Genomic DNA, 25,221 nt, shown 5'->3' on the forward strand with positions numbered 1-25,221 from the left:
GATACATAACACCACAGACCTTTAGGTTTATAAAGTATATTATCTATTTTAGCGCATTTGATACACATAATCTTGGACTGTAATAGAATTCAAAAGAAATAATTGAATTAAACACTGGTGCTTTCACAATCTCTGATGCTGCACCAACGTCTTGGCTTCCTGACTGAGCTGAAATTAGCATTACCATCCTTTGGAATTCTCATACCTCCTATTAGACAAATTCTGGTTAAAACCAGAACAGGTGTTATAGAGAGAAACAAACAATTTACTGAAATCTTAAACAAAACAGCACACATTTAAGTATGGGGAATGATTTTAAACAAGCGATGTTGTCTGTCTTTTGCCAGATCTGAAAGGTGTAACGATTGGTGTCAGCAATAACAGATTTTCTGATTATTGGTGATCTGCAGTATTGCAAATAATACAGATACTATACCTGATTATGTGGTGATCTGCAGAATCACCAATAATGCGAGTATAGCGAGACACAGGACAACCAGATGTAAAGATAGGTGTTTGGTGCAACAGTAATACAGATAGAGATACCAACTCCCCCAGAGAAGCTGGTAGAGGGAGATATCTCTATAGAACACAGGGATCAGCACTCCAGCAAGCTGGAGATGCAGATGAACTAGTAATCAGTTCACCCGAGGAGCGGGTGGTGCACAGTAAGACAACATATACTGATCACCCATGGAGTGGGTGATTCAGACTGTACTGCAGCAGGTGATCACCTGAGGGGCAGGAGATCAAGCCTGTACTGCAACTCCTAATCACCTGAGGAGCAGGTGATGAGGACAGTACCGTAGTTACTAGTCACCTGAGGAGCAGGTGATTAAGACGGTACTGCAGCTACTGGTCACCTGAGGAGCAGGTGATTAAGACAAGTAGATGTACAGAGGCGCCAAAAGGATAAAATATGCTAAAATGTTTAAAATATTCGGGTGGCGGCGGTGGACCGGCCACTCAGAAATAGACTCGATGCTGTCGCTTAAGATAAAGACAATTTATTCACATACTCCATGAACAGAACCGCAACGCGTTTCACGGGTATATTCCTGCTTCCTCAGGCAATAAACAGATAGGAGTACACAGTACAGTCTCAAGGTCACGAATAGCGCCTCTGAGAGTCACAGAGGCGCTATTCGTGACCTTGAGACTGTACTGTGTACTCCTATCTGTTTATTGCCTGAGGAAGGCAATAAACAGATAGGAGTACACAGTACTATATTGGGCTCTCGGTTTCTCTGTTTTAGGTGATTAAGACTGTACTGCAGCTACTGGTCACCTGAGGAGCAGGTGATTAAGATGTACAGAGAATCCCTCACCAGGGACTAGGCTCACTGGTGAGGGCAGGAGAGTCAGACAAGCAGATTCGGCAACAAACGGACAGATACGGTACAAAGACAGAAGGCTTAAATCAGAGTAGTGTTCAGGCTGAGTCGGCAACAGGATCAGATAGGCAGAAGCACAGAATCAGTAAGCAGAAGAGTAGTCAAGGCTAGCAGAAGGTCATAACAAATAATACAATTCAATTAGTACTTTAGCTATCAACAGAATCTGACTAAGTGTGGATCCCCAGCTCCTGCTGGTTTTAGCACACTTTGGGATCTGACTAAGGTCTGAGTGCTAACACGTAGCATATTCAACAGCAGACGAGGAGCTACTGACAGGCAGGTCCTATATATACTGACAGCGCCCCACAGCGCCGCCACAGTCACTCAACCAATCAGGAGCACTGCTGGAGTCAGCTGACTGACCGATCAGCTGACTCCCCTTCTATTCGCATAAAGGTCCTGTCACCTGGCGTAGCCCTCAGTCTATGTGCATCTGACGGACCAGGCAGAACTCCACCATGTAACTGCGCGGCGAAGGCCGCCAGCTGAGACGCGGAGACAGCCGCCATGCCGCTCACCACTGCGGCGGCATCTCCGCTATCTATTACAAAAGGTGAATTTAACAGTTGGGAGTATAGGCAATCTGCATTGTTTTAAAGAAAACAAATATGTCAGCCTCCATACCCCTCTCTGTTCTGGTGTAATTTAAATGTGCAGTAATTATATTGGGTGGATACTTTGTGCAAAGTTATTTTTGTAACAAAACAAAAAAAAAAGAAAAAAAGAAAATGATACAAGGAAGTGCAAAGAGGCAATATGTATGAGAATAAATAACAACAGTATCCCAAGAAAACATTAGTATTGCAGTAGTAATTAATACAAATGATCAGTGTGTAAAGAATATACCAAGAGAGGAAAGCATAGTGAATTTTTGAGTACCTTCAGAATTTCTTGGTGATTTTCAGATGAATACAAGCGTCCATCTCTTACAATGTCTTCTACTAACTGTTCATAGTCCTCTAAAACAAACAAAATCGGTTTCTGTTCAACTATACTGTATATTACAGACAGCAGACAGGATCAGTTTTACCATTAGAAACACAGATCTTTACCTATAGAGAGCAATGAGAGATAACCCAAAGCTCTTCACTTTATCTCAAGGTCAGTATACCTAAATGCTCTATAGATAATACTGTTGATTACAGTGCTTATTTTCGTAATATCTCTCCATATCTTCCTGCTAAATATGAATATTATTATTGAATATTTATATAGCAACATCTCCCTGTATATGAAGCAGCTTAAAAAATGATCATACCTAGGTTCCACCACTCAGCTAAAGTAATGGAAACACATATAGACGAAAATGTCCCCCTAAATTTGCACTAGACTACGATAGACACATGACTATAGTAGGGATTAGATTGTAAGGACAGTCAGTGACGAGACCCACCTTCTTTGTAAAGCGCTGTGGAAGTTGTCAGTGCCATATAAATAATTACCAATAATGTGTTCTCATGTAAGAGTAATCCACTTCAGCACTTGAACTGTCCCAGGCTAATTCCTCCAGCTTTCCTTCTGGCTCTGGAGGAAGTATATGGTAGAGATGGTCAGTGAGATGCTAATCATTTTCAGTTGATGCACATTTATGTTCATTTTTTGCAGCTTGGAAGTGGTCCCATCAAAATTATTAGCTAGCATTTTGGTCCAATTCCAAAATGCATAAAATTACATCATCTTAAAACTATTAGCATCTCATTGACTATTTCAAGTGTACAGCTTCACAAGCTAGAGAGGTAGTGCTCCTTTTATCTCTGCAGAGATGGGGGGTCTATGTCCCAACCCATGTATGATCATCAAGTTGTACAAAGGTGAAAACAATGGCCAGGAGCTGGGGACTGATCACTAGTTATATAGTGGATTATCGGCTCATGGGGGATTTTTTTTAAGTCAATACATTTTTATTTACAAACAGAAATGATGCACAAAATGTCAGCCATGGATATGGAAATGAATCACAAAAACGTCAGGCATGGAATAAATACATATACCAAAAATCCATCAGAACAAGCAGATTTTCCTAGTTTTAAGCATTTACCATATCTGAGAAATTCTGCAGGTATGAAAGGCTCCTTTAAAATTCAAGCTGCTATGGTGACAATCATGAGATGGGATGGTTTTTTTTTTCAGATAAGCATCCCTGTCACAAATGTTGGAAAGCTTAAAATAATAACCATTGAACATCCTAGCAATTTCCTCCAATTTGGACACTGTCTGTCCCTTACAGAAACCCACTTTTGCCTTAGAGAAATGGACAGCATCCTTCTGTATTCGTAGCTAAATTCATAAATAGTGAGTGCCTTTGCATCTCAGTAGATTATAGACCCTGCTTCTATTCTATCTTTGAGATCATTCCACACAAAAAAATTAACTCTGCAAAGTCTGGTTGAAGCAGGGAGGTCTTGTGCCTAACTTCCAAAGCATGCATCTTTGTTTTGTGCAATAAATTAACCTTACTTTTTAGGACCTAGCAAACCTTCAGAACTTTGCTCTTGTGAGCAAACCAGACACTTAAAGCAGATGCCTCTTGTAAAGCAGTAAAGCTATTATTAATGTAGTTTTGCAGGACCTCTGATAAATTAGTTAGGCAATCAGGTGTGAGATGGCTTTGGCTGGTGTATTCATCCACAAGACAACAGACAAGTGATCAGACCAAGTCTAAATCCCAATTTTGAACCTTGCACCAAAGGATAAATGAGAAACATTGAACAGATCTATCCTGCTGTAACTTTGACGAGGGTCAATAACAAAACTATTATTTTCCTTGAGGTGCTAGATCCTCCAAACATCAACCAAATTATAGTGAAATAGGGGTTTTCTTTTGAAAAATGTAGAAGAGGCATTTGAAGTCCTTCCAGAATGGTCTAGGGTGGGGTTTAGCGTAAGATGGGGTTGTCCGATTTATAATATAGCCCTCTCTAATTAGGTTCAATATAGTTCACTTCGGGGGGGAAAGGGGTTGTTATTCCCATTTGCATTCTCCATGATAGCATCACAGGCAAGGACAATTAGTACAGAGGATTGTGTGTAAGGAGTTTTCTGAGGTTACTGACTGGTGGCGGGGGAGGGGGTGGGGAATAGTGTCCTGGACCAGATTTAAGAGAACTAGGCACGATTCCAACATGTTTCTCCCTTCTTGCTACAAACAAATTCCTATGAATAGATGAATAAATATATTCCTCTTCACTTCCTCTTCACTTCCTCTTCACTTCCTCTTCTAATAAATATAGCTCCCACTTCCTAACTTCCTATGCTTCTGTAATTGCAACAGAAAATAAAGCATAATATTTACTATAGGTAGTGTAGGCAAGGCTTTAACTCCACTGTAAGATGGCCATCTCCATTCTCGGCTAGGGCCATAACAGATCTAGGACCAGGGGCGGCGCCAGGGGGGTGCTTGGGGGTGCTCGAGCACCCCCTAGAATTGTCCAAGCACCCCCAAAGCACCCCCTGGAGTGAACTGACTTCAGGCGTCTAAAAGACGCCAAGTCAGTTCACACACCGGCAGCACGGAGCAGCAGGCAGGGCTACGGTAAGATGGCCGCCCGGAGCCCTGTTCTGCAGACTTCGGGCGGCCATTTTCCCGTAGCCCTGCTCTCTGCATGCAGGCAGGAAGTCTCGTGGTGACGTCGGGAAGGAAGAGGATCGTGGGCGCGCGGGCGCTGCGCGCCACAATGAGGTCGGGACTCGGGACAGGAGGTCGGGAAAGAAGGTCTTCTGGCTGTAGGTGAGTAAATGGGTTTTTCTTTTCTTTTTCAGGTGATGCGGATTGTGCATATTGGGGTCATATCTGCTACGGATTGTGCATATTGGGGTCATATCTGCTACGGATTGTGCATATTGGGGTCATATCTGCTACGGATTGTGCATATTGGGGCGATATCTGCTACCGATTGTGCATATTGGGGTCATTTCTGCTACCGATTGTGCATATTGGGGTCATTTCTGCTACCGATTGTGCATATTGGGGTCATTTCTGCTACCGATTGTGCATATTGGGGTCATATCTGCTACCGATTGTGCATATTGGGGTCATATCTGCTACCGATTGTGCATATTGGGGTCATATCTGCTACCGATTGTGCATATTGGGGTCATATCTGCTACCGATTGTGCATATTGGGGTCATATCTGCTACCGATTGTGCATATTGGGGTCATTTCTGCTACGGATTGTGCATATTGGGGTCATATCTGCTACCGATTGTGCATATTGGGGCCATATCTGCTACCGATTGTGCATATTGGGACCATATCTGCCACCGATTGTGCATATTGGGACCATATCTGCCACCGATTGTGCATATTGGGACCATATCTGCTACCGATTGTGCATATTGGGACCATATCTGCCACCGATTGTGCATATTGGGACCATATCTGCTACCGATTGTGCATATTGGGACCATATCTGCTACCGATTGTGCATATTGGGACCATATCTGCTACCGATTGTGCATATTGGGACCATATCTGCTACCGATTGTGCATATTGGGACCATATCTGCTACCGATTGTGCATATTGGGACCATATCTGCTACCGATTGTGCATATTGGGACCATATCTGATAACGATTGTGCATATTGGGGCCATATCTGATAACGATTGTGCATATTGGGGCCATATCTGATAACGATTGTGCATATTGGGGCCATATCTGATAACGATTGTGCATATTGGGGCCATATCTGATAACGATTGTGCATATTGGGGCCATATCTGATAACGATTGTGCATATTGGGGCCATATCTGATAACGATTGTGCATATTGGGGCCATATCTGATAACGATTGTGCATATTGGGGCCATATCTTATAACGATTGTGCATATTGGGGCCATATCTGATAACGATTGTGCATATTGGGGCCATATCTGATAACGATTGTGCATATTGGGGCCATATCTGATAACGATTGTGCATATTGGGGCCATATCTGATAACGATTGTGCATATTGGGGCCATATCTGATAACGATTGTGCATATTGGGGCCATATCTGATAACGATTGTGCATATTGGGGCCATATCTGATAACGATTGTGCATATTGGGGCCATATCTGATAACGATTGTGCATATTGGGGCCATATCTGATAACGATTGTGCATATTGGGGCCATATCTGATAACGATTGTGCATATTGGGGCCATATCTGATAACGATTGTGCATATTGGGGCCATATCTGATAACGATTGTGCATATTGGGGCCATATCTGATAACGATTGTGCATATTGGGGCCATATCTGATAACGATTGTGCATATTGGGGCCATATCTGATAACGATTGTGCATATTGGGGTCATTGGACGTGTTTTTTGTTAAAATCTGCTCACATTACGTGTATTTTCTTGAGAAAACCTGCACAATTATGTGAATTTTCTGGGAAAAGGGTCACCAAAACTTGGGCCCTCTGTCTTTGCGTTGCACTTTTAAAGGGAACCCGAGGTGAGAATAATATTGAGGCTGCCATATTTATCTCCCTTTAAGCAATACCAGTTGCCTGGCTGCCGTGCTGGTCCTCTGCCTCTTATTCTTTCAACCATAGACCCTGAACAAGCATGCAGCAGGTCAGGGGTTTCTGACAATATTGTCAGAACTGACAAGATTAGCTGCATGGCTTGTTTCTGGTGTAATTCAGTTCACTACTACAGCCAAATAGATCAGCAGGGCTGCCAGGCAACTAGTATTGTTTAAAAGGAAATAAATATGGCAGCCACCATATCACTCTCACCCTGGGTTCACTTTAAATTACAGTTAGCCCCGCCCTCATCCAGTCATGACCACGCCCATTTTTTCGCCGCGGCGCGCTTCGCGCGCCGCAGGTTGTAGCCACGCCCATTTTTGGCGCAGCGCGCTTCGCGCGCCGCAGGTCGTCAGCTCCCCTGGAAATTGGTCCAGCACCTGCATAGCACCCCCTAAAAAAATTTCCTGGAGCCGCCACTGTCTAGGACCATAACTGACCCTCAAAAAAGATCTGATGTAGTCTCAGCAGAGAAGGAACAGATGAGACAGCTCCCTGGCAGAAGAGGGGAGTCCTGCTCTTTGTTTTTTTATTATTTTAGTAGTAGTTTATTTAATTTACTATTACATAAAAACTGAGTGTCTATTGCCTTGAAGTACACTAATATAGCAGCTGTGAGTGGGGACAGGAAGCACTCTTGTTTGGATCCTTGGTTTAGGGTTCTCAATCTTAACCTAAAATGTGGCCTCAAAGAGAGTTCTGAATTGTACCTTTGATATGACTCAGAAAATTCTGATGGATTCTGATGGTAAACCATGTGGCCAAGTCCTGTCACCTGTGGGAGCGGGGACAACCAGTTTGAGATACTAAACTAGAGAGTGTAAATACTACCTTCAATATTTAGAGGCAGGTTCTACAGTAAGCCTGGTCCTGCTAATTCACATAAATATAACTTTTATACACAGTTGGCTCTTACCATCATATGTGACATATGGCACTTGGAAACCACGAGCACTGTTGACCTCATTACTTTTAAAGTGTACCCAAAGTTTGCGTGAACGTGCTGTGAAGGCAATTGGTCGCTCATATGTCTGACAAGTTTCATAGGTGGTGATGGAGGAAGGTGTAGCTGCGTGGCAATAGACAATATCAACACGTTAAAATACAAAAAAATATTTCATAGTGCTTATCTGTTTTTGTGAAAGCCTGATACACTCAAACTTTGGTTGCTATACTAATGGAGTATATCCAAAGAAAAATACGTTTGACGCTACTATACAAATGTTGATAAAAACCCAGCTGAAGATGCGTACCAGTTTCAAAATATCCAGGCAAACTACTCATCATTAGCACAATTGGTTTTTCATTATTTTAGCTTTTGTATTGACTTACAGGGTATCTTAAGATGAGATAGTACATAGATTATAAGGCTGGCTATACATGACTTACTTAAAAATGTAATAGACATACCAGCTCTGCAAAGAAGTTTGATCTGGACCAGTGTGGTCAAATAAAGGAGACATCACAGATATTTGCCAGTATTAATCTCTGTACCACATTAAAAGTTCACATGTAGTCAAGGATTACATGGTCAAATCTTTAGGCACAAAATGTCCCAAAAAATGTAGGTTGGGCAAAGTCGCTTTATACTGAGCTGATACCTCTCCTTATTTTCCCATTTTATAGCATGCCATCAACTGACTGAACAGTTACCATTTTTACGCATAACCAGCACGTCTCCACATTCATCTTCAGATGGCAGGAATATCTCGGGTACCACTAGCAGAATTTTACGTTTGGGTGGAGGATTGATATTCCATGTACATTCCACATTGGAAGGATAATTTCCTGGATAATTTGGTGACTCCAGGAAACCAGTGAAATCCCCCAGCTCCCCTCCACAATGACGGTCTGCAAAAAAAGGTAAGGTTGAAACTGTTTTACAATACATAATTCTCTTGGGGAAATGTAAATACTGTATTTTATACAACTGTAAAGATAAGTCATTCTTTAAAATAGTTTCAACTTCACGGACTTATGTTGGTATTTCGGAAAACTCTAATAAAAATAGTGAAGTAAAGAATTACATTTTTTTTTAAAATAAGCTATTTGCCTGGCTGGTCTGCTGATTCTCTGCCTCAGGGTAGATGCACACATAACATAACATGAAAGGTCGCGTTTTATGTCAGGTGCGGTTTTTTTTTTTTACATGTGTGCATTTTTGCTGCGTTTGCATTAGCGTTTTTTTTACCGCATATGCTGTTTTTTTTTTAACCTCCTTGGCGGTAACCCCGTGTGTGACACGGGGTAAGCCGCCGGAGGGTGCCGCTCAGGCCCTGCTGGGCCGATTTTCATAATTTTTGCTTTGCTGGACGCAGCTAGCACTTTGCTAGCTGCGCCAGCACTCTGATCGCCGCCGGCCCCTGCCCGATCGCCGCTATCTGCTGCGGCGCGGGCCCCCCCCCCCCTCCAGACCCCAGCGCTGCCTGGCCAATCAGTGCCAGGCAGCGCCGAGGGGTGGCCCGGGACTCCCAATGACGTCCCGACGTCAGTGACGTCGGTGACGTCATCCCGCCCCGTCGCCATGGCGACGGGGGAAGCCCTCCAGGAAATCCCGTTCTATGAACGGGATTTCCTGATCGGAGATCGCCGAAGGCGATCGAAGCAGGCGGGGGGATGCCGCTCAGCAGCGGCTATCATGTAGCGAGCCCTCGGCTCGCTACATGATAAAAAAAAAAAAAATTAAAAAAAAAACTGCTGCGCTCCCTCCTGGCGGTATTTTTCATACCGCCAAGGAGGTTAAGCATTTTGCATGCGTTTCAATGGGTTTGCAGTTCACATATGCAAAACACATATGCGTTTAGTATGCGTTTTTCAATTGCGATATCATGCAAATAACTAGGAACACAACAGGAAGCGGAAATACGTCACAAAACATTTTTTTTTTTTACAAAAACACATGTAAAACGCATGAAAAACACATACCATTGCGTTTCCAATGACTTTCGTTATGTGCGTGTTTGATGCGTTTTTGCATATTATGCAACAAAACCAGCGTTTTTGAAGACATGCATACAAAACGCATATACATTTTTTTATATGCGGTTTTTCCTGCGGCCCATAGACTTCCATTAGCAGCAAAAACGCAGCGTTTTCCACAACGCTAGCGTTTCTGCAAAGTGTGCACCTAACCTCAAGGCATTGTCTGTTCACACTCTCTGTACTCACTACTGAGTGCAGTAACACACTTGGTGTGCATTAACACAGTAAATACATTTTTCTGTATGAAAATGTTCACGTTATTGAATGCACATTTTTGTGCAAATTACTGCATGGGTCTAGTGTCATTGCATGGGAAATGGATGCATGGTACGAAGATCTACAGCAAGCTGGCCCAAATTTTTTATGAATCCATTTTTTAAGCATTCAATTGAACTAATCCATCGAAATTGCATTGCTTTCAGTACTATACTTTCAATATGCACTATGCATGTGGAAATGGGCCCTAAAGGATGTTTTCACATTCTCAGTGTGATCATTTCTGAATAATATACAGTTACACTTAACAATTAGGTAATCGCAAAAGCTTTTACCACATACAGGCTCATAGCTTGTGCTGATTAGAATAAAATACCATAAAAAAAGTTTGATGTCAGTTGCATTAATAGTTCTATATAATTTAACGCTATGGATGAGTTATAAACCACTAGTTCTGGATGCCTTATTCACAACCTAAAGTTAAAAGTAATGAAAAAGAACCACAAATCATGGAACCCATAGCAAGAGTTTGATGGGGACCCTGACCTAGGTACACTTGAGAAACAGCACCTTCCTACATAAGTATGGATATACAGAGGAACATACATTAATATACAGCTTACAATGTATGAAGGAGGCAAAGATTATGATAGTTGTTCACCCATTAGAGAAAGTGCCTCCATGAAACCTTTGCTGGACTGTCAGTGTCCAAAACACACTCTGAGAAATGCCAATACCTCACCTGCAGACCAGCGATGTCACTGCAGAAAATAAATCCACATTATTCAGTTAAAGTGCTTTGGAAAAATGGTGACATACTCCCTTAATGATCTGTGTTTCACACTGGTCTTCTGATCAATTAAAGAAGATACCATGGTTGGCTTTCTCAGCGGGCAGGTTGGAGACAAACTGCTATTTGGCACCATAGCAGCCACTATGGCTGCTATAGCTATTGCCCTGAATTTGTATAGCTCGGTTCACTGATCTGGTGTGATGCAATCAAAAGGTGCCCATGCACTAACTCGATTTCCCGGCCGATAGAGAGCAGATTCAATCACTGTGATAACGCAAATGCGGACCGATCAACCGATTTACATCTGAAATCGATCGATTCTGTTGATCTGTCCAGGTGGAAAATTTTGCTCGATCGCTGGCAGGTCGGGAGCGCCTCGATAGCAGCGTTCGATTTGGCGATGACCGACGCAGCACTAATCTCACCTGTTTCGCCGGCACGAGTCCCCGGGTCCGTGCTGTCCCTTTCTCCGGCTGGCCTTCTCCTCCATGTTCTCTTTACTTCCTGTCCCGTCCTTTGACCAGCGGAAGTTCAAACAGTAGAGGGCGCTCTACTGTTTGAACTTCTCCTTCTCAAAGGATGGGACAGGAAGTGAAGAGGAGATGAAGAAGGCCACCCAGAGAAAGGGACAGCACGGACCTGGGGGCTTTTGCCAGCGGAACAGGTAATATATTGCTGCTGGCGGGGGGAGCAGGAGTGACCTGAGGCAGGCGGCAGCGGCAGCTCTGCAGATTGTGAATCGATTTCATGCTGAAATCGATTCAAAATCTGTGTGCAGTGTATGGGCAGCCATTAGATCCCTCTCTGATCGAATCTGATCCCTCTCTGATCTCGTATCTATCTGTTGGTCGATCTGGTTACAATTGACCTGTGTATGGCTGCCTTAAAGCGGAACTGTAAAGTGTTTTTAAACACATTGTTTCACTTACCTGGGGCTTCCCCAAGCTCCCAGCAGCCGTCCTGTCCCGCTCCGGTCCTGCCCGAGCCGCCATTCTCCCGCCGCCAGCAACTTTCCGTTTCGCCGCCGGGCCACTGCGCCTGCGCGGCTCTGGCCACGTGTATCCTTTCTTCGCGTCCCCTGCTATTGAAAAGGGGAATGCAATGAAAAGATATGCTTGGCAGGACTGCGCTAGCGTCGACTTAGAAGTCGACGACACGGCGGGGGGAGAACGGAGGCTCGGGCAGGACCGGCGCGGGACAGGACAGCTGCTGGGGGCTTGGGGAAGCCCCAGGTAAGTGAAACAATGTGTTTAAAACACTTTACAATTCCGCTTTAAGTGTCTAAATCTAAAAATCTGTGCAAAGCAAAGTGATAACATGCCACATTAACCTTCTGCTTAAGAAGGCTATAATATACTGTTAATCTGAAACTGTCATTAAAACGTCAATCTTATAGATATTTCAAGGAAGTTTACCAGATAGTGTAAAAGTTTGGTTTACTTTTTTGGAAAAATACATTACTTGAAAAATATTTGAAGGATAAGTGGCAGTGTTTGCAGGAAGCTGACTGAGGAATTGGATGGGGAGGAGGGAGTAATGGAGGAGTAGAGGAAGGAAAAAAAATGTAAAAAAATGTAAAGAAGAATAAAGGGCAACCTAACGTCCATATATTTCAGGTTCCAAAATAACTGGAATGTCTTGGAGCATTGCTTTTGTCAAAGTCAACAGTTATAGGTTAATGTTTTGGAACGTTACTGTTGCTATTGAAACATTACTACCAAAACGTAAACCGCACTATTATCACAGGCTATCCAATATCGCTACAGTCATGCATCTGAAATTTCCCTGGTAATGAGCTCTGGGCTAACAATGGTATATTATACTTAATACTGACTTGCCTCCTAGAGGCCTGATTTTAAGGCTTGAGTCAAGGAACAATTTATGAAACAGTATCTAAGTGCAATATTAGCTGTGTAATAAATGTTCTAAATGTCTTTTCCTCCTCCTTCTCATCCCCCTTGTTGAGTTACATTTCCTTTTAATCCACCCCCATGACCTTCTTGCTGTCCCGCTATGTCCCCTCACTCTTGCACTGGGCGATATTGGTGGAGCCATCAAAGTCCGTGCTGGAGTTTCCAGGACAGGCGATGCAGAAGTTCTGCCGGAATTCAGGCTGATAAAAGCCGACCATACAGCGAATACATCGATGTAGAGTTGTGTTATAGTAATGTCCTGGTGAGCACTGAACTGTTAGAGAGAAGATAGGAGGACAGTTAACAAAAACACAATTATATGAGATTTCAGCAAATAAAGAATTCATATTTTGGGAAAACTAGTGGAGATTCATTTTGGGAAAAGTAAAACAGCAACCTAGCATTACAGATGAACTAGATTTCATATTATGCTGTTTGGCTTCTTCCAGAACTGTGCAGGATAATCTCAAAAGAAGAGGATGTGCGACCATATATGTTAATATATGTTATAACAGCCTGCCCACTATTTGAAAATGTCAACACAGGGTGAGGGCTGATATCAGTGGCACCTTATTATTCCCTCCACTCAGTATTATACTGAGGAGTAAATCTTCTTTCTGCCCCTCATTGATGGCAGTAAGTGATGCGGGTTTGTTTAAACCTCTCCCAGACTCCACCATAATTTCTTGCCACAGTGTTTCCTCATGTGTGAAAGTAGCATCCCCTTATCCTTCTTGCCCATGACATTAAACAAGGGCCCTCTGCAAAGAAGAGGCGGTGGCAGGCTTTGTTACCCTTCTTTTATCGAGAGCCCCGCAATGTTATGGATCATGTGGATTCGTATTGTTCAGGGGGAGATACCCCATGATGGTTGGCTCCACAAAGTGGGTTGATGGTCTTGGATAGGGACATACCTTTTCTATTGTTAATTAAAAACAAAGAAAAGCATTTTTTTGGACACATTACTTGACATAAGAGTGGATGGCCTTCCAACTAACCATTGGGATGGCCTCAGTTGTATAGCTTTCAAATTTAAACATATCCTGCCACTCCTCCAGTGATTATGGTTCATAGCAGCCCTAAGCTGTAGTAAATCAGTGCCTGGCAAGTTTTAAATTAGCTGGCATGCTTCAAAGCCTACTAGACATCCCAGCCAGTAATTAAAAGTAACATATTCACCAAGTCATCACAGTTTTCAAATAGAGGAAGGATGCATAGCACTCAAAAATGTTTAGGTTCATTATTGCTTGGCTGTGTCATGTTCTTTTCAGGCTTTTTTCTTTTTCTTTTTTTTCTGGGTGGATAGCAGTTGGAAGAGCAAGCAACCTACTATTTATTTTATCCTAGAAGCTCAAAGCATACACAACAAATATAACAACTGCAGCACAGTGAGAAATGGAGGTTATTACAAAGGTCAAGCAGGTGTTCTGTACTGCATGTCTGGCCAGGAGATAACAGCTCTAGCAGTTTTTGTTGCCGAAGGCCTAGCTTGGCCTGACAGGAAAAAAATAAAGTGAATAAATGATGCTAAGTAAGATACCTTACCCTTAGCTTCACAGTCATAAAAAGATATGGCTCCTTCATGTCTCGTGCTCAGTCCACCACCACAAGGGACGCATTGAGTTCGCCCTGCTTCTGGTTGGTATGTGCTGCGTGGGCACAACTGACAAGGCCTACATCCATCTACAGAGAATTGCCCTGGGCGACATTGACCTGCAGAGGACAGAATAATTATCAATTCAGGTTTATTATATCAATCTCAGGCTTGAAATACAGTTAATGCCGAAATCACAGTTTTCTGTGTGCCATTTTGAAAAATATATCAATCAGCTGAAAGATCATCAATTTCATTGAATCTCCAGTTTCTGCAGCCCATTCACCATTATTTCTGCAATAAGGATGAGTGAGCACAATTTCATGAGAAGAAAAATGGTATCCACTTGCGTTCAAGGAGGAGGCAGAGAGTGTTTACCTGGATTATGTCCTCCTGTTGCGGCGCTCCATCCTTCCTGCTTTACTGCTGGAACTTTCACTGGGGAGGAGTAAGCACTGGGAGGATGTGCACCACTTTTAGCAGAGATCACCAATTTAAAAAGTTTTCATACTTGATACAGGTCAGTAAGCCACACACTGCTTATTTTTTGACTAAGAACAGTTGTGCTTAGCAACCTGTTGCTATATTCAAGTGTGTGGAGTAACTGATTGCCAGTTAATGTTAGTTGTGTATTGATAACATTGTACTGAGTGCTAGGAACTAAAATCTGATAGCTCTTTTGCAATATGATCAGATTTTAAGAGCTGGAAAAGAAATATAATCTTTTTTTGTTCTCTATTTTTATTTTTTATAAAAAGGCCTAATACAGTATATTTGTCAGACACTTAATTGCATATACAGTTTACAGTGTTTACAAACTAAGGTCATACCAGTGCAAGCTGTAATACTTGTGGCTCCCGGTGGACCACTGGCTTCTGCCCCTGGGCACAGGTCACATAACAGCTGTCCTTCTCTCTCCTGGAAGGTCCCCTGTGGGCATGTGTGACACTGGTCAGCTTGACCATTATAATATGTCCCAGGAGGGCAACTAACTGAAAGATATGGAGATGGGGTGTTAAGACAACCACAAAAACTATACGTTATTTTGAGAAATGAACATAAGAAGCATGCAACTCCAGTGAAATATAAACTTCAGTGTACTTTCCTATTAGTGCACTATGTAATCTTTTACCAAAATATGATATACCCACCTATTTATTTGTGCACATACCTACAATAACATGACCACTATTTTGTTAACCTTTTAGCAAACTCCAGTATAGTCTGATAAGCGAGTATTAACAATGTTTGTTAATAGCAGACGATTTTTAAAAGAATGTTGCCCAGGTTTCCAGAATGACACAGTCTCTTCCATGCTCTCATTAAACTTAATGAGAGGTATAAGGAGGCTGCCATATTTATTTACTTTTAAGAAATACTAGTTGCCTGGCTATCCTGCTGATCCTTGGCCTCTAATACTTTTAGCCATAGCCCCTAAACAAGCATATGCAAATCAGGTTTTTCTGACTTTATTGTCATGTGATGTGACAAGATTAGCTACATGCTTGTTTCTGGTGTGATTCAGATACTACCACAGCCAAATAGATCAGCTGCGCTGCCAGGCAACTGGTATTGTTTAAATACATATGGCATCCTCCATATCCCTATCACTTCAGGGCCTGAAAGTCAAATACGATGCATGAGAATTATACAAGAGAATTTTATGGAAATGAAAGTTCAGTTTTAAAATGTATATATTGAGTAGATATTTCATATTTGAAGTTATAGAGGCATTTTTATAACATGACATGTATGGCACATTCTCTGGGTGCCTTATCCCCCATAGTGCTTTGCTGTGCACACTCCCCCTTCCATTGGCGGGTGCTGCTGGCTCTGCAGTTACTGCTCCTCTTCTGTCATGTAACCAATCACTGAGGAAGCAACAGAGCATCCTTATGGTGGCCACACACATTGCAATTTTTTTTTTGAATCAACCATTTCAATCTCTCTTCTAACCAATGCACCACACATACATGTTCGATTTTGCCACAATCATGACAAAAACAATAGAATAAAAGATATAAATTAGATGTAATAATATATGAATTTTAATTTATAAATGTGTATGGCATGCTCTGTGCCATCACTCCTATGTATAAAGGCACACAACACAAATAATCTTAGATAATTTACCTTACATTAACAAATCTATACCTCATTTATTTTAATCAACAACACTACATTTATTACATTGAAGAAATGCATTCTATCTAATGTGTCACGTCAGCAAATAAAGGTTCTTCATTCTTATAATGTAGCGTAAACTTTGGACAAAATTGATCTTTTTCTCGATTTTAATCGAGAAAAAGAACAGTTTCGATCAAATGTATCGATTGAAAAAAAAAGTTCTCTCAATTTTCTCACACAATCAATCATTTCAATCAAATTGGGATAAAATCGCACAGAAAAATTGTAACGTGTGTCCACCATAAGTGACTGGACACATGCCAGAGAAAGAGGGGCCTAAGCCAGATAGCAGAGGTGCTTTATAAGTAATAGACAGTAATATTTATAATAATAAAGAAATGCTTACAAACAAGAATACATTGTAGAATTTTGATTTCACTATTCTCTTTGTTCATCTAGGTATTTTTTTCCAGCAGTATTGATGCTAACTCACTGAGCATCTGGCATTAGGTACACAGCACAGAGAGGTTACAACACTTGAAATAATGGTTCCAACCAAATCTTGGAAGTAACGTAACTTTAGGTAGCAATTCCTATGTTTCTTAAAAAAAATACAATGTATCATTTATATGAATTATATTGAATGTACTATATAACCGTTTATCTGATGTGATTATTGTAATAAACCATCCTGCTAAACATTTGTTCAACTATTGTATTTTTGAGATTCTTGAATATATTCTGCTGAGCTCAATTGAGCCTATGATATGTTAAACCTGTGATACATTACAAGAGCATCCTGCTCACTAATACCGTCTTTGAAATAAAGAGATTATTGAAACTAAAAAATACAATGTTTTGAGTTTTCTGGCAAACAACCAGCCTCCTTACCACATTTTCCCCACATACGGTGCTGACCAGGAGCACAATTCTCTCCTCTCTCAACCGTGGTGACTCCTTTCTGTGCTACTTCATACTCCACAGAGGCCAAGCGGATCACAAATCGTTCCTGATTAATGGATTTCCTCAAAGATTTCAGGATGGACTTAATCTTGCGCTCCAAACGTTGGCGGAGACATGTCAACCCACAGCTTGCTGGAGAAACAACAGATAATAGAATCGGTACTAGTGGTTTAGCTACAAATTTCCACATCCTCTTTTTTACTTGAATTTCATTATCTAAACCTTTGGTGGAACCGCATGAAAACCACAGAAGTGGTGCCAAACCAGAAAACTATTCTTTATCCTTTTTGGCTTTTTATTTCAGTTCTCTTGAATACCATGTTTCAAAAGGACATAAACTGTTTTCACTTCACTGCTCATCTTCGGAGCATATTTATAAAGGTATAAGCTGTTATTGCCTCTTTAATGCTTGCCAGCCTTAAACTTCAAATCTATATGTTTTCATTAAGAATGCAAAATCACATAGAATAACTGGAGAGTCAATTTTTAAAGTCGCAACATATCCACTTTGCAAGGAGAGTATAGACACCAGAAAAGTGCACCACCTAGTTTTACTTGACCTTATGTAAGTGCTCTTTCTCACCTCTCCATCCCCTACCTCTTGCCCCTCCGTCGCTCTCATCTCTCTCTTCACACACTCTTATTTTAGATTGTCTTTCTCCATGTTGTTTTTCTCACTCTCCTTATCTGTAACTCTCTTTGTTGTCTTGCTTTGTATCAAAAACCCAACTGTACCCAGATAAGCACACTTTTGCTAGGATAAGTTACATTTGTTTTGTGAGCAGTGGCTGCTCACAAAACAAATGTAACTTATCCTAGCAAAAGTGTGCTTATCTGGGTACAGGTGGGCTTTTGATACAAAGCAAGACAACAAAGAGAGTGGCAGTGGCAGTGTGGCAGTGATTCAGAGGACACCTTAACAGTTTAGGATAGCAAAAGATTGAAATTAAGCTTGGACTTACATCAAGTGCTTCCCTCTCTCACTACAGAGGTGACCACCACTACTCACTGCAGCCTCATACAGCAGGCCTTATGCTATGTGATATTCACTCAGCATGGCAGCAGCCACTCTGTATTATTGCAAATGCTAGATGATAACATTTCAGCTGTTTTGGAGAGTATTAAAAATAATAATTTCTACATGCTCTACATGTGAACTCCTTGTAATTGGTGACAAGGGCAGGGGGCCCAAGGCTATTACTTGTTCAAGGCTCGGTTTAGCCTTAATCTGGTTCTGGTAATACATCAAGGACTTTTTTCCCTGAATTGCTATGTACAGTAACATGTCATGGGACACATTTCTTGCAGTATTAGACATCTGTCCTTTAGACCTGAAAGCTTACATGTGGCCTCCTCCAGTTTGACTTCAGCTTCCAGCTCCAGTGAAATCCGGGTAACCTCTTTATTGGTTGCAGAGCGAGTGCTGCGACTTCTACCTCTCCACAGAGAGTCACATTTCAGCTGTATGTAAGTGAGTTGGCAGTCTGAGCACGGCATAGGGGCACCTGAAACAGAACGGTCAGATAAAGCCTTAGGAGGGTGAGAATTAACAGGAATAAATATTAACAAACAACCTTAATTGTAATATAATTCTCTCATCTGTATTCTACTACCCCTCCCTGTCATATCTCCCCTTTTTGTCCTGTATGTTTTTTTCTTTTTTATTTCTGATGTTCCCACAATTCCTTTTCATCCTCTCTTCCTACCACTTCTCTCCTTCTCCATTTCCCATACTTCCATGTCTTGCGCTTTCCTCCCCTCTTGTGGATCTGCCACGCACTCTCAGGCCACATCTGGAGTCTTTAAGTTTGAAGGATGCTCTTTGCTTAACTGGTGGCATTTCTAAAATGAAAAAAAGAAAAATGAGTGTACAGCATGACATTTTTTTTTTAATAATGCAAAACTTGATTTCAGTCCAGGCTCTATGAGAGGTCGTGTTCATAAAGACCTGGCTAATATAAATACTGTGCAGCCATAACTTTTATTCCTTGTATACAAGCTGGTAAAGAAAACAAATAATTATAACCAATACAGGATGATGCATCGTTGTAGCAGTTTTTTAACTTTATAATTAAGATGGCATCTTACTGTCACTGCTGCTGTTTAGAATCCACAGCTGAAAAGGGATACAATTGACCCTTTGATCTTTCCTGCAGTAAAACATCATTAGAATCCTTATCTCACTGTTTCTCAGCTGTTTTGGCTTCTATTCACTGTTCAGGAAAGGATTGCATTCGTTAAGCTGTTGATAAGCGCTTTTGCATAGATAACAACTTAAGTTTTTGTAACTTGCTGTACTGGAAAACAGAAAGGGGCTTCTGATAATTTCTTAGTAAGGATAGTACTATGTGTATATACTGTATGTTTATCTCATCATGTCACGTGTCATTTCATGTATGCATGTTTGTCTTGTTTGTTTTCAACATAGTTACATAGTTAGTATGGTTGAAAAAAAAGACATCCATCCATCATCATGTTTAACAAATATAGCCTTGTACATATCTCAGTTGGTCCAGAGGAAGGCTAAAAACCAAGGCTTTGGCCAATTAGCCTCAAAAGGTAAAAATTTCCTTCCTGACTCCATAAGGCAGTCAGATAAAATCCCTGGATCAACACCGCCGCAAATTACCTAGTAATTATAGCCATGGATGTTCTTCAGTGCAAGGAAAGCATCCAAGCCCTCTTTAAATGCAGATAAAGAATTTGTCATAACTACTTTCTGTAGCAAGACATTCTACAGTATATTTTAACAACTCTCATGGCCGGTTCACACTACAAGGACTTTTTTAAAGGGACACTTAAGTCAAACAAAAAAAATGAGTTTTACTCACCTGGAGCTTCCAATAGCCCCCTGCAGCTGTCCGGTGCCCTCGCCGTCTCCCTCTGATCCTCCTGGCCCCGCCGGCAGCCACTTCCTGTTTCGGTGACAGGAGCTGACAGGCTGGGGACGCGAGTAATTCTTCGCGTTCCTGGCCACAATAGCGCCACCTATGCTGCTATAGCATATATAATATACCGTATAGCAGCATAGAGGGTGCTAATGTGTCTGGGAACGCGAAGAATCACTCGCGTCCCCAGCCTGTCAGCTCCTGTCACCGAAACAGGAAGTGGCTGCCGGCAGGGCCAGGAGGATCGGAGGGAGACGGCGAGGGCACCGGACAGCTGCAGGGGGCTATTGGAAGCATTAGGTGAGTAAAACTCATTTTTTTTGTTTGACTTAAGTGTCCCTTTAAGTGCCAGTGATTTGAAAAGCGTTTACTAATTTAGAGCTATGTGTGTGTTCTCACTTGAACAATGTGATTACACACATAGCACTTTGAAAATCACTTGTAGTGGGAACCATCCCTTACTGTATTTAATAGATTAAAAAAACAAGTGGATACTGTATGATTGCTGGATTTCAAATGCGATTGGCACATTGCTCTCTGGAAGGAGAACACCAAATCCTTTTTCTATCTCTATTCATCTCTTTTTATCAGCTGGACCCAGCTAGATCGGACTATAGTTCATTGGTGTAGGATTTAAAGTGATGGTGTACCTATGCTTGTGTTAATGTTTTGTGTATGTGACTAATAAAAGGTATGTTTTTTTTAAAGTATACTGCATTGAGGTAACTGCTGGTTCTTGTTGTTTGTTGAAGTTGAAATAGATAGTGTTATGACTGGCTGATGCCTAAATTAATTTATTCAGGTGGAAAGTGAACACCACAGAAAGAGTTAGTGGGGAGTTAATTATTAATGTGTACAGGGGTCTATTGAGACCTCTTACACATTTGCCCAAAATGTGGAGAAGTGTGGAGTACTTCTTCTTTACCTTTTGCCGACCACATCACGCCGATGGACGTGGCGGCAGCCCCAGGACCGCCTAACACCACCGGCGTAACTACCGGGGATGCGACCCCATCAGCGCAGGGGGCCCGGAGCCCCTCTGGGGCCCACCAGCCATGTGCAGGGGGAGCGCTGCTGCCCGCCCGATTCTAAGAACCCCCAGCCAAGTGTTGAACTGGGCGCGGTGTCTAATAGACGCCGTGCCAGTTCATTCCCCAAATCCCCGCAGCCCGCAGTTTCCCGAGAGGCGGAGCAGGGCTACGGCAAGATGGCTGCCAAAGCCCTGCACTGGAGCCTATTTGTGTCTCCAGTACAGGGCTTCGGGTGCCATCTTACCATAGCCCTGCACTCTGCCTGTCAGCGCGGGAGATTTGCTTCAAGAGGATCGTCGGGGGATCTGCGCAGATTCTCTTAGTTAATGATGCTTAGTCATATCAACCCAGCTTGTACATTAGGCAACACCTTCAGGTTTATTTGCTGAACCAGGATGCTCTGGTACCCACAGATAAAGTGTGAGTGAAGTACTGCAGCTCACTGTACTGTTGTTGATGAATTAACCCCATTGTGTGATAATTGGCAATCCCTTGCTTTTACTGTTAGTTAGTGATAGGCATGAAATTACCAGAGCAGTGATGGCTAATGTTCTGCTTTGTATTCAGTCCAGATTTTAGTGCTGGAGATCCACAACTGAAGATATAACTGCTTTCTGATTCTGTATAACGAGAAAAAAATAGTTACTTTATAGAAGTAATTTTACTTTATAGAAGTTAGTTGAATACAGCTTCTTGTGTTATTTACGTGTTTATTTAGGATATATTTTCTTTTTCATATTCATTTAATGCTCTTATTTGATTTTCTACACACACATACACTACCCAGTTTCCATAAAGTGTTGGATTGGGATACTGTGTAAAATGTACATAAAAAAAACAATGCCACGGTTTGCCAATCATTTACACTTTGTATGCAATTGTAAATATTAGACCGATATATCAAATATTGGCTTCGGGAAATGAGTCTATCTTTATGGAAATATTTACTCATATTAAATATAATGTCAACAACAAATAAAAAAAATGGAAAGGTGACAACAAATGACAGGAAAATTTCAGCAATGCTAAAAACAAAAACCTGGTTGAAAATCTCACAGCTAATTAAGTTAATTGGTGACTGGTCAGTAACGTGATTGCGTATGAAAAGAGCCTCCCCAGCGAGGCTGTTTCCCTCAGAAGTAAAGATGGGGGTAGGAACGAGACTCTAAGGGAATATTATACAGGCAAATAATTTAACAAACTAAGAATAATGTTCCTCAATGTAAAACTGCTATAATATTTGATGACTTTATAATCTACAGTATATAATATTAAAAGATTCAGAAAAAAAATCTTTGTATACAAGGGACAACGCAAAAAGCCAATACTGAATGGTCGTGAACTTCAGGTCCTCAGGCCCTCAGCTGACACTGCATTCTGCACAGCCTCAGGAATGGTTTGGAAAACCACTCTCTGCTAACATTGATCATTGCTACATTTACAAATGCAAGTAAAATCTCTACCAATCAAAGAAGAAAACATGTATTGTTATAATATGGAAACAATCAACCTTCTGGTTTATTAAAATCCACCAGGGGGCAGCGCAGCAGTCTTTTTAAAAAAAAAAATTTAAAATCATGTAGCGCTCTCCGATCAGGAAATCCCGTTCAAAGAACGGGATTTCCTGGAGGGCTTCCCCCGTCGCCATGGCAACGGGGCGGGATGACGTCATTGGGAGTCCCGATCCACCCCTCAGCGCTGCCTGGCACTGATTGGCCAGGCAGCGCACGGGGTCTGGGGGGGGGGGGGGGGGGGGCGGCGGAGCGGATAGCGGCAATCGAGCGCGGGGCAGCGGTGATCAGGGTGCTCACACAGCTAGCAAAGTAAAAAAAAATTATGCAAATCGGCCCAGCAGGGCCTAAGAAAACCTCCTGCGCGGCTTATCTCGAACTACGTGGTTACCGCCAGGAAGGTTAACAATCAACTTTAAGCTCATGTGAATAGGGGCAAAGTGTAAAACAGTCCTGTGGTCACATAAATCAATATTTTATTTTGAATTATTATTTATTTATTTATTTTTTTTGGGGGGGGGGGGGGATCCCCTGGGCTAAGGAGGAGAAGGCCCTCCCACGCATTATCAGGGTAGAATTCAAGAATCAACATCCATGGTGATAGGGGTTGTGTTAGTGTATGTAGCATTGGTAACTGGTCCATCTGGAAAGCACCATTAATGCTGAATAATGTATACATATCCTGCCAATCTGATGGCATCTTTTTCAAGGAAGGCCTTGCCTAAATCAGCAAGACACTGACAGCCCGCATTCTACATGTATTACAACAGCATGATTCTGTAATTAAATAGTTTGGATGCTTAACTGGTCTACAGTTCAGTCCCTTTGAATACATCTGATGCATTATAAAACAAACAGCAGACCAAAGGAAACGTTTAGCTGTTGAGCAGCAGTAATCCTATATAAGGCAAAGCAAAATGTCACTTTCAAAATACAGCAATTGGTCTCCTTAAATCCCAAATAGAATGTTGCTAAAAAAAACTAAAACAAAGAAAACCCCACAATACGGATTAGAGGTGAATATGCCGCTGAAACAATCTTTTTAAAAACATTATATCACTTTTAACGTGACACTCTGTACTGTTTTCAGTTAAATATAGGGGGTAAATTATTTATAAATCACTGTATTATGTGTCTTATTATGCTGTACTGTATATAGCACAGCGTCCCAACATTTTTGGAAGCAGGGTTGTAAATATAAGGTTTATATGATGTGGTTGTAAACATAAAATGTATATGATGTGCAAATCACATTCTGTTTTATTGAAAGAGCACCTCCAGCGTGCTCAATAGTCAATTTACTGTGTACCATATGTAACTATAAGCAGAGATGGATTAACCACTTGAGGACCGCAGTGTTAAACCCCCCTAAAGACCAGACCCATTTTAACTAAATGGGCCACTGCAGCTTTAAGGCCAAGCTGCAGCGCCGCACAACACAGCACACAAGTGATTCCCCCCTCCCCCCCTTTTCTCCCCACCAACAGAGCTCTCTGTTGGTGGGGTCTGATGGCCCCCCCCCCCCCTGTGTTTATTTTTTTTTAAATAAATATTTATGTTAGTTTTTTTTCAATAAAATGTTCAATATTTTTGTTTGCTGTTCCTCTGCTCCCTCCCTCCCCGCTGCCAGCCAATCAGCGTGATCAGCTGTCATAGCCTTCAGGCTATGACAGCCGATCACTGTCCAGTGTATGGAGGGGACAGCCGTGCTGATCGCAGCACTGTACTATAGGTAAAGACGACGGTCTCGCCGTCTTACAGTCTCCCGAGCGGTGATCGCTGCTCGGAGAATGAAGGCGGGGCGGGGCTCTGCCCCCCGAGCAGGAGATCTGTGTGCGATCTCCTGCAGTAGCCGGCTCCAGGACCTGACGCCAATTGGCGTTAGGCGGTCCTGGGGCTCCCACCGCGTTCACGCCCATTGGCGTGACACGGTTAGGTAGTTAAAATGTAATGGGTCCCTAGGCAATGTAGTAGATTTGGAGCCCTCTTGAGGTCCTTTTGGTAAGCTGAAGCAAAGAGAGGTCAAAGAAGCTGGCGGGGGGGCCCCTTGACACCGACTAGGCCCCAAGCACCTACCTAGGTTGCCTGGTGGATGATCCTGCTCTGACTATAAGGTACAACTGGATATTAATAATATATTTATTCACCTGCTTGCCCATAAACCTCCAATATTCTAAAACCCCACACCCCCTTGTCTGCAAAATCACTGTGGTGGTTATCGCCCAAAGCTACTCTGAAGAAGTCTCGATCTCTGTGTCTAACCCACCTGCCTGCCACTTGT

The 25,221-nt window shown here is 42.1% G+C and overlaps 1 protein-coding gene and 1 long non-coding RNA gene across 5 annotated transcripts in view; one reads left to right on the forward strand and one right to left on the reverse strand.

Moving 5' to 3' along the window:
• The window catches only part of SCUBE3 (signal peptide, CUB domain and EGF like domain containing 3), a 158,288-nt gene that overhangs the window by 18,870 nt on the left and 114,197 nt on the right, over nt 1-25,221 (reverse strand). For 3 of the 4 annotated variants that reach the window (XM_068269407.1, XM_068269408.1, XM_068269406.1), the window contains 10 exons: nt 21,960-22,049; nt 19,245-19,352; nt 18,854-19,015; nt 17,439-17,642; nt 15,251-15,412; nt 14,372-14,539; nt 12,939-13,100; nt 8,576-8,773; nt 7,839-7,991; nt 2,277-2,356 (listed from right to left, as the gene is read on the reverse strand). In XM_068269407.1, coding sequence (XP_068125508.1) covers nt 2,277-2,356; nt 7,839-7,991; nt 8,576-8,773; nt 12,939-13,100; nt 14,372-14,539; nt 15,251-15,412; nt 17,439-17,642; nt 18,854-19,015; nt 19,245-19,352; nt 21,960-22,049 — 1,487 coding nt within the window. Of the gene's footprint in view, nt 1-2,276; nt 2,357-7,838; nt 7,992-8,575; nt 8,774-12,909; nt 13,101-14,371; nt 14,540-15,250; nt 15,413-17,438; nt 17,643-18,853; nt 19,016-19,244; nt 19,353-21,959; nt 22,050-25,221 lie in introns of those variants that run through there. The other variant, XM_068269409.1, reaches the window with a different exon arrangement.
• LOC137546675 (uncharacterized) lies at nt 5,040-17,314 on the forward strand. Its single transcript, XR_011026318.1, has 3 exons — nt 5,040-5,124; nt 8,549-8,785; nt 17,007-17,314. It is a non-coding gene; the product is annotated as an uncharacterized lncRNA (long non-coding RNA).

The sequence above is a fragment of the Hyperolius riggenbachi genome, chromosome 2 (assembly GCF_040937935.1).
Source record: "Hyperolius riggenbachi isolate aHypRig1 chromosome 2, aHypRig1.pri, whole genome shotgun sequence".
Lineage (NCBI taxonomy): Eukaryota > Metazoa > Chordata > Amphibia > Anura > Hyperoliidae > Hyperolius > Hyperolius riggenbachi.